The 10116-nt window shown below is 47.1% G+C and overlaps 2 protein-coding genes across 3 annotated transcripts; one reads left to right on the forward strand and one right to left on the reverse strand.

The window, feature by feature from the left end:
* Positions 1-23: 23 nt before the first annotated feature.
* Positions 24-2448, reverse strand: LOC307243612 (kelch-like protein 23). The gene is made up of 3 exons (XM_080018472.1): positions 1447-2448; positions 493-904; positions 24-396 (listed from the first exon to the last, which is right to left on the reverse strand). Exons 1-3 carry the CDS (start codon positions 2408-2410, stop codon positions 93-95), a joined length of 1680 nt encoding a protein of 559 aa, XP_079874598.1. The 5' UTR covers positions 2411-2448; the 3' UTR covers positions 24-92.
* A 559-nt stretch (positions 2449-3007) lies between these two features.
* Positions 3008-9846, forward strand: lsm7 (LSM7 homolog, U6 small nuclear RNA and mRNA degradation associated; the record flags this gene model as incomplete). 2 transcript variants are annotated; one of them, XM_080018782.1, is made up of 4 exons in its annotated part: positions 3008-3033; positions 3296-3386; positions 3963-4034; positions 9358-9846. In XM_080018782.1, the coding sequence occupies 4 exons, from the start codon at positions 3028-3030 to the stop codon at positions 9498-9500; spliced, it is 312 nt and encodes a 103-aa protein (XP_079874908.1). In that variant the 3' UTR covers positions 9501-9846. The 2 variants fall into 2 exon arrangements, with proteins under 2 accessions (XP_079874908.1, XP_079874909.1); XM_080018783.1 differs by lacking the exon at positions 3008-3033 and having other exon boundaries at positions 3290-3386.
* Between the last annotated feature and the right edge of the window lie 270 nt (positions 9847-10116).

Consider the following 10116-nt stretch of genomic DNA (forward strand, 5'->3'; position numbering starts at 1 on the left):
AAAAAGGCCACATGTGATGACTAATAAAACTATATGTATTTATTATGAATGGATTTTTATTGTATTATTTCTTTAAAACAAACAGGGTCTCATCATACAACCATCCTCATCGTGACACAGCCTCTGATGGGCACCGGACACACTATGCCATTGTCTATTTCAATGCATGTGTCTATGTAGGGGTCCAGCAGCACCATGTTGGGGAATGTTTTGTTGCTCTTCTTCTCGCTGACCAGGTAAATCTGGCCACTGACGGTGCTACAACCACAAAAGAACTTCCTGTGGAGACATTCTTCCTCTATGGTCGTCCACTCGTCTGTCTCTATGTCCAGACGCAGGGATTGGCCTCCAAACAGGTAGAGGGCGCCGTTTAGCTCCGTGGCCACCAGGTCATACCTGGGTGTTGGAGGTGGGTATTATTATACACCAAGGCTGGCGCTTAGGCTTTTGACTAAACAATCACTTTGAGGTTACATTTTAGCTTTGACTCACCGTGGGAATGGGGAGCAGGACACCACGTCCCATTGGTCCTTCTCCACCAGATACCTCTGGATTCCACTGTACACATCCCCATGTTCATCCAGCCCGCATGCTACATAGATACAAGCTCCCAAAGTGGCAGCGGCCGCCCTCTCCACAGCCCTAACCATGGGGCTGACCTCCTCCCAGACCTTGTCCGGTCCCAACACAAGCCTCTCCACATCGGCCACGAGACCTTCATCTGTACTGCCCCCCAGGACATAGAGCGCTAAGTCCAGACCCAAGGAGCAGTGGCTGTGCCTGGACCTCTTCATGGCCGGCCCGTCCACCCAGCGCTGGTTCCCACACTCGTACATCCTCACCCAGTCCACGCTGAACCACAGCACATCGCGGAAGTAGCCGCCGGTCACAATCACATTGTCTCCTAGAAGCGGTTGTAAAATTTGACAAACACAAATGTGCTTTACAAGCGATACAGATGTCAGTATGAAATTTGTGGGAAAGGTGTTACAGAAGATGTAAGATAAAGATATGGGACAGAGTTTATAAACTGGTGGACGCCTGTAGGGTATGGTATAAAAAGACAAAACAAAACACATAGATGCAACTATTAGAATTGTTCAACCGACTAGGACTCATAATATGGTGGAAAAAAACATGGTTTATCACCGCACCGTGTCCTTTAGTGGTACAACTTCGTCATGGAAATAAGGCCTTATTTATTTATAAGGCTTTGATGATACACTTTTCTATTGGTGGTCTTCATGAAATGATGTCTGGAATATGAGAGTCTTCAAATGACCACATACTTGGATTCTTTATCATTGTACCAGGAATTCATATATTGCAGATAATTGTATTATCACGGTAATTCCCAAAGATTATTGGGATAATAAATGGTTCCATAATGCCCAGCCCTTCCTCATCATCATCACCACCGCTGTTAACATCACTGAAAAGCATTACCTACTGCAGCCACTGCGTATTGGGTGAGGTTCTTCCTCTGAAGAGGGGCACAGCTCTGCCATCTCCCGCTGAGGGGGTGGAACTGGTACAGGGCCTGTTTCTCCTGATCGTGGGGTCCACCCAGAACGAACAGAGTCTCCCTGGCTCTGCCCCGACACACCGACCTGCCCATGGACCAAGTTTGTGGGAAGTGTTCGTTCAGTTTACAGATGAGCTTGGCCCTCAGGTCGGTCCCATTGATTCGGGTCAGAAGTTCAGTGATGTAGGGTAAGGACAGGCTCTCTGGCCGGACCAGCTCGATTAGCTCCAGAAAGTGTTCCTCTCGTTTGGGGTCAAAGGCCGTCCAGTGCAGGGCGACCTCCAGGGCCTGGTCATCTCTGGCGATGGACAGGTTGTCGCTGGCGAGAAGGTCGGCCACACTTTCTTTGGACAGTGAGAGGAAGTCTTCCTCAGTGGAAATGGCTGTGAAGTGTGTGAGCGCCACCTGTCTGGCAGCCGCGTAGAGCTGTGTACAGCCCCGCTGCCAGGCGTACGCCATCATCCCCAAACAGTTACTGAGGTGGAGCTCCCTCTCCAGAAACTTGCAGCACAGCAGCCGAGCTCGCTCCAGCTGCAGGAAGTCTGCGGTCTCCAGGATCCCAAGGACATTCCCCCTGTCCAAAGGGAGAGCAGACGTCTGGGTGTGTTCCATCAAGACCCGGAAGTGCTCCCGGTCCACTCCTCTGATATCGATCTCCCTTTTGTCGCGTTCTCTTCCACAGCCAAAGAACAGTGCCCTGAAGTAAGGACTCAGCAGGGCCAGTCGTTGACGGTTAACATAGAAACACTCTCCTTCTATCTGAAGTACGACATCAGGGATTATCTCAGGCTCAGGCTCTTCCTCACTTTGATCATATGGTTCCTCTTCCTCCCCTTCATTTACCTCTTCAGGAGGAACTTTCAGTCTCAAGTTCTGAGTTTCCATGTCCTTGAATGTTATGCTGGTTGGGTACAAACAAACAAAGTGCCAAAAAAAATCTTCAGCACCTTGCTCCCTACACACCAAACAGAGGTATTAATAGTTCATGCACCGCAGCATGGCTGCTGGGAACCCCACCAACTCAGTAGGGAAATGAGGTCAACTCTAAAATAGATGCTAATTATAACACAGGGCCGTTCTAAATGCCATGCTAACTTTTATATAGTGTCTCTAACTCAAAACATGTATTTGTATTTTTGTTTGATACTCATACATTTTCTTTACTTTTTCTTTTGACTTTACTTGAACAGATTTGTGAAGTTGTGCTGCTGTTACACGTGAATTTAATAAAGTGATTCATTAAGATTAATAAATAAATCTTATCTTATCATTAAAACAAGCAAAGTGAAACGTTCAGCTTTTATTGGCAATGGCAATTTTCTTCCTTCAATTTTATTTTGGTGTCCTTCACATCTAATTGGCAATTTAACGTAGCTACACGCAATATAAAAAACATGACAAAAATAAAAGTACATTTAAAAAGCGAACCACAAGCGATCGGCAATTTGTTTGGCGGAAATTACTCAAAGGTCAAAGTTTAACTTCCGGGTCTCTCTGCGAAAATGGCGGTGAGTTCGTCTGAGTTTCGTATTCATTTGAACAAACGTTACGCTTTTATACAATGATGACGTCCTGCTGGCTGTTTTTAAAGAGTATATGTACCCCAAAAGTAACACAAGGGGCAAACCATTGTGTTTTCAAGCTAAATAAATGGAAGTTTATCTGTTTAAAAGCCGGTTAGCTGAGAAATGCTAACTACATTAGCATCAATGTGTTTCCTGGCTAATGTGTGTATGGAATGTCTCTGCGCTATGTGTCTTCTGCATGCAGGATAAGGAGAAAAAGAAGAAGGAGAGCATCTTCGACCTGTCAAAGTACATCGACAAGCCGATTCGTGTCAAGTTCCAAGGGGGTCGAGAAGGTTTGTCAGTGTTGAACGCCATGGGGATGTTAAAACACTCAACCTTTGCAATGCTGTTCATGTTATAACCACTTATAACACGTTTTCCACCCTGTTACACACGGTATATAGTACAGAGTTTATTTTGCATATGTGTGCTTCCACAATTTCCTAGATTGTGTTGATTGTTGATATAGAGGTTTATTGATCATTTTTAGGTTTATTGTATATTGACACATTTTCCAAGTATTTTTTTTAAGGTTTAATGTATATTGCTATTTTATTCTCTTCATTATTATTATTATTATTATTATTATTATTATTGCCTGATGTTTTGACATGAGTTGCTGTAACACCTTCATTTCTCTCCTGATGATGAATAAAGTATCTTATTGGGCTACAAGTTTTTTATTATAACACAGCCTTCAAACTGATGAAGTTTTACATTAGATCTAACTGATTGTGTGATAAGCAAATACATTAAACATTTTAAACATTTTGCATGCAGAGCTTATGTGCGGTAGCATTTACAATTGCACAACAGAAATTATATGAGCCTCCCTTATTCTAACCAAGGTGGTTGTGTTTATATTGCAGCAAGTGGCATGCTGAAAGGTTTTGACCCTCTTTTGAACCTGGTGTTGGACGGAACAATCGAATACATGCGTGGTAAGAGCCAACATCTTTGGTATTTTTGACTTTGTCTTGGTCCATTGCAAGAGAAAAATCACCTATTCAGCAAAGTTTAAGGAAGTAATTCTTCCAAATCTTAAAAAGTTACAATTTCCAAACTCACCAATGGACCCTTTTCATACACAGCAAATATTTTGTCATGCTATGGAACGGCAAAGACAACCGAAGTTAACAACATTAATTGCGCTGTTTCACAGAAATGGCACAGATGCACAATTTACATTGTTATATTTGTGCTGTGTTAACTATCTACACACAAAAAATGCTGTGAAAATAGCCTATCACTCCTCAGGGTTTCTGTGGGACCTTAAAAAGTCTTAAAGTCTAAGATTCAATGATGGACAGCTCTGTCCGCAGACACGGGTTAAGGGAGGAGACAGACTTCCTGGCAGTGAGGTGCTGAACCAGCAGGGTTTTTATTGTAGTTAAATTAACAAACAAAAAGGCTCACTGGCTAAATGGGAACATAAATGATTAATCAGAGTTCTTAGTGCGCATAAGGGCCAGACTCATGATCTGGTCTGCAGACTGTTGGATCCTGCACCCCTGCCCCTCACTGCAGGACAAACAACAAATAAGAAAAATCTCCCAGCCAACCAATCAGTGGATGCAAGCTGATTGGCTGAGTCGGAACAGCTGCGCCGGTGCGAGACGAGGCCCGCGCTGTAACCTGCAGACCCCGGCTTAACCGTGCCCCCTCATCTGCCACATACCCCCACCTCCTGACTTAGGCAGGGTAGCCGTCCGGCCGCCGTTCAGAGATCTTCCAGCTGATGTACAGCACCGGTCGGACGGCCCCTCCACCTGCTGGGACATCATGCCCCCAGCCCTCTGTCGGACATGTCAGTCTGCAGGCAGAAAGGGAGAGAAAAGTTAGGTGATAACAGCACTGGCTTCCCACAGAGAGCTGATCTTGGTTTTCTCAAATGCCTGCTAGCACTTCTCCATACACTGGACTGGATCTGACGCACCCTTTCCAGTTTAATCAGACAAAAGTGCTGGTTAGCGCTGAAAAGTTGGCTACAGACCTCCTGTAGTTGATGGCCAGCCCCAAGAACCACTTTACCCTTTTCTTGTCTTGGGCCTCAGACTGTTTGTAACCACCACGGTTTTTTATCTATCTGGGGTTGGACCAGTCCTCCACCCAAGTGGGATCCCAGATACCGTACACCCCCTCGCCCAACCGCACACTTCTTAGAGTTGACGTTGAGCCCTGCCTGGCTCAGGGACTCTAGCACTACGCCCCCATGCTGCATGTGCCACCCCCAGATTTGGCTATGAATAGTTACGTCATCTAGGTAGGCTGCGTGCGGACTCAGGAACCGGTCCATGAGTCTCTGAAAGGTGGCTGGGGCCCTGAACGACCTGAATGGAAGCATTACAAACTGTTACAACCCCTGTGGAGTGGAGAAAGCTGATTTATTTTTTTCCTTGGACTCTGGAGACAAGGGAATCCGCCAATAGCCCTTGGTTGAATCCAGTGTTGTGAAAAATTGACCGGTCAAGGAGTTCATCAACCCGGGGCATCGGGTACACGTCAAATTTCGACACCGTGTTCACTTTCAGTAGTCTACACAGAACTGGACCGACCCATCGGGCTTACCTACTAGCATGATGAGACTGCACCAGTCACTTGTAGACTCCTCTATCACGGCCATGTCGCCATGGCCTTCAGTTCTGCCTGCACGACTTTGCGTTTATGTTCAGGCAGGTGGTATGACCAGGAGCATACTTTCACCCCCGGGGTCGTCTCCACATGGTGGTGTCTGAGGGATGTGGGGCCGAGAGAAGGGGAGGGGGGGGAGACATCATAAAACTGCCTTTGTAACGCGGCCACGTCCGTGCTCTGGCCCCCTAAGAGGTGGGTACTTGACAGGGCCTGCGTGGGACAGGTAGGTTAAGGAACCTCCATCCCCAACCATCCTTCCCCTCAATCACACGGGTGGCTAGAGATACACCCTCTCCCTCCACTCTTTTAGGAGGTTAATGTGGTAAATCAGAGTCGTCCACCCCTGTCTCACCGCAAGATCTCATAATCAACGTCCTGAACCCACCCCTCTGCTAGCAGGTCCATTATGTACTGAACCTCGTTCTTACTTGTGCTAGACTGGATCGGTCTCCAAGTTTTCTTTAATAAGGTCTAGCACCCCCCAGGGTCTCCTGCCAAAGAGGAGTTAAAAGGGAGAAAATCCCATAGAGGCATGGGGAACCTCCCGCACAGTGAACAGCCAAGGGTCCAACCACTTGTCCCATTTACGGCTATTGTCGTGATCGAACTTACGAAGCATGTTCTTCAGCGTCTTATTTAACCGCTCCACCAAGCCATCGGTCTGGGGTTGGTACACGCTTGTCCCAATTGAGCAGACGCCCAACAGCCTATTAAGATTTTGCAGTGTACATGACACTGCCCTGGTCGGTCAGAATATCCTTCGGAATCCTGATATGGGAGATGATCTGAAACAGCGCCTGCGCCACACTTTTGGCTGTAATACAGCGCATGGACACTGCTTCGGGGTACCAGGTTGCATAATCCACTAGGACCAACACAAAACGATACCTGCGAGCACTGCGGTCTAACGGCCCGATGAGATCCATACAGTCAGAGTCTTTCGAAAAGCGCCTCGACTAGGGGAAGGAGCCTCAACAGCGCGGTTGGTGTAGTGGGAGGGTTGACTAATTGGCACTCGGGACACGCCGTCCACCACTTACGCACATCTGCCCAAATGCCCGACCAATAGAATCGGCCATTATCTGCTGCAGTGTTTTCTCGTGTCCAAGGTGCCCCCCATCGGGTTATGCTATGCCGCTTTTTCGGAACTAACAATTGGGTTATTTCCTCATGTCTGACTGTCACGGCTCATATAATCTGTCCCTAATCACCGAAAAATACGGGTTAGTGAGCATGGCATCTGGGCGCATTTTAAGTACTCCCTTGAAGGCCCTGCATAGGGTATCGTCAGTGAACAATGGGACTGGGGAGCCCCTCTGTGGGGATTCCTCTGCTCCCGATCCCGCAGCAACCACTAACGGCCCCTCCGCGTCACCGTGCACCACGCAACACTGACGTTTCCCCACAGACCGTGATCGCACTCCCTCAGCCTCTTTCATTAAAGCGTCAAGCGTCAAACCCTGGCCAATCCCACTACGTGCCCAAAATCAGGGAGTGCGACAGACGGGAACTAACTGCAGCCTTCACCTCATGCTTTTTCCCCTGGTAACGAATTTTGAGCCGTACCACTGGATACATGTGAATATCCCCATGGACACACCGAATCTCTACCTGTGTGGCCTCCACCAAAGCCCCATGTTGGACCAGGTGTTGCTGGACCATCGTCTGAGAACAGCCAGAGTCCAGCAAAGCCTGATGTCTACCCCGTTGTACTCTTACCGGTACGTTGTAGGTCTCTTCCTGACCGGTGGAGGGGTCCGGCGGACCTGTGACCCGATCCACCTGTCCGACTTCCATCAGGTAGCAGTCCCACTGCATGTGATCGGGTCACCTGCAGCACCATCACCCCTGCCCAGGTGTTTGAGCAGCTGTCTGTGGGCCCGCTGCAGCGCCGCCATGGGAGTAAACACGGGACAGAGAGGGGACAGCAAGAGAAGGAGAGAAGGCGTCCTGCGGCCCCACAGGACCCAGCTGGTAGGCGTCCCCCTTCCCCCGGGCCACTGGGGGGACGGGCTGAAGGGGAGGAGGATGTCCAGCAGCACCCCCGCGGCCAGTCAGTGAGCAGCCCTGGAGAGTTGAGGTCCCGCAGGCTCCCCCATTGGTCCTGGAGATGGACCTGATGCCAGCTCCCAGTGGTAAGCTGCTGTGTGGCCATACACCCCTGTGTGGTCCTCTGCCAGCGTGATCGCTACGTCCAGGCTGGCGGGACGGTGGCAGCGGATCTACTGGACAGTTCTGACAAGAAGGTCATCTTCTGTAGACTGCTGCTCAGAAGGGGGGCAGCTGGACGTTCTTCGCCCTGGATCCGCCTCAGGCCGCCACATCTGCTCCAGCGGGGACGGTGAGCTGCCTTCTGCGCTGCCTCCCTCCATAGTCCCTGTTCAGGTGCCACTTGTGGACAGCTCTGTCAACAGACACGGGTTTAGGGAGGGAGACCGAGACTTTCTGGCAGTTAGGTGCCGAACCAGCAGGGTTTTTATTATAATTAAACAAACAAACAAAAAGGCTCACTGGTCAAACAGAAACAAATGGTTAATCAGAGTTCTCAGTGTGCATTAGGGTCCGACTTGCGATCTGGTGCGCAGGCTCTCGGATCCTACACCATGTGCCCCTTACTGCAAGACAAACACATAAAACTCTCCCAGCCAACCCCGACCAGTCAGCGGCAGCGGCCTCTTCGGCCGTGTCGGAACAGCTGCGGCGGTGTGGGACGAATCCCACACTCCGTAGACCCCAGTTTAACCACGCCCCGTCATGTGCCACACCAATAAAAATTAAAAACGAATTTCAGGGATGCAAACAACTGGCTTTTTTTCCACGTCAATTTAGGTGACTTGTGTGAATTGTCCAGATCAAAAGTCTTTTTTTGGGGGGGGGGGGGTTTCTACAATCCATTTTAGTATTTTCTTTTTCTTTTATCTGTCCGAGAGAGTGATGCCATCCGCGATGATGAACTAGTGGACTCATTCTCTGGTACTACGTTTCAAGGGGCGGACACAGCTCTCCGTTTGAAAGCGCTCCAAAGCAGGAATGCTGCATTTACGGGAACTCGGAAAACCAATTTGTGTCGGTAGCCGCCCCCCCCTACCTGTCAGCTACCACCACAAGTATATTTCAGATCTGCTGGACTCTTACTACTGGACTTTTTTTTTTTTTTTGCCAGTATGGATATGGAATAGGTCTTAAATTGCATTCATAAAGGTCTTAAAGTCTTAAATTTAACTTTTTGAAACCCGCAGAAACTGCTTCTCTAATTCTTTTTGTCAGGGTAAGCTCTACTTTAGTTCTCTCTCCAATTACTGAGGCCACTTGGATGTTCTCAGAATATATTCCGAAATACTCTGTCTTCTGGACTAAAATTTGAATTATTGCACTGGATGAATTGCTTGATTTTTATTGCAATATTATCATATTTTAACATAACTAACTGGCTCCATTAATGTGCATTGTTTGGGTGGCACAATTTGAGCTTGCTTTGTGTTGACAACTGAACTAAACATCAGTTTTGACTGCCAAATGTTTGACTTTAAACTATTTTTTTTAATTATTATTATTTATTTTTTTTGAGATTAAGAACACCTTCTAAATTCCATCCTTTTGAATCTGTGTCTTAACACATGTACTTCCTAGACCCAGATGACCAGCTAAAGCTAACAGAAGACACACGGCAGCTGGGACTGGTGGTCTGCAGAGGGACGTCTGTGGTGCTGATCTGTCCTCAGGACGGCATGGAGGCCATTCCCAACCCTTTCGTCCAGCAACAGGATGGTTAAAAACACTGTCATGATTTTTTCTCTTGCCACCACCAACTACCCCACATTTACACATATTTTGTGTAAGTTTTTACTTTCTTAAGTATTTCAGTTTCGTCGAACATGTAACAGTAATGCTGTACATACAACAATGCAAGTTTATGTTTTGTAGAAATGATGTTGGGTAAACATAATGCTTAAAAGCACTTCACCTTTTCTGTTTGTCTTGAATTTAAAAATGATTTTGTTGTAGAGAAACCGGTTGGGCTTTGTTAAAAGTAGTTTTTGTTTTATCCAGAATGAGTAAACTTTTTACTGTTTTTGATTTTGATAAAAAAAAATAATAAAATAAAATTCACGTCTTTGATTGTGCAGTGATGCCCTCATGCTCTGTTGAAACCTGACACTGAGGCCACTTGTCCAAACTAGATTCAAGAATTAATCTGAAATGCCCTGCAAGAAAGATCCAGCATTTTCTACTCATACAAAATTGGGTTAATTGAAATGAAGTTAGTCTTTTCATCTAAAATGAAACAAGAGTTTGGATTGTTATCTTTAGATGTGTACATGGAGATTAAGGGTGTGTAGGGATGAGTCCCTTAAGCCTGTGTTCAAGATAACTGACACTGACCAAATA

This window comes from Zeus faber (genome assembly GCF_960531495.2).
Source record: "Zeus faber genome assembly, chromosome: 1".
NCBI lineage: Eukaryota > Metazoa > Chordata > Actinopteri > Zeiformes > Zeidae > Zeus > Zeus faber.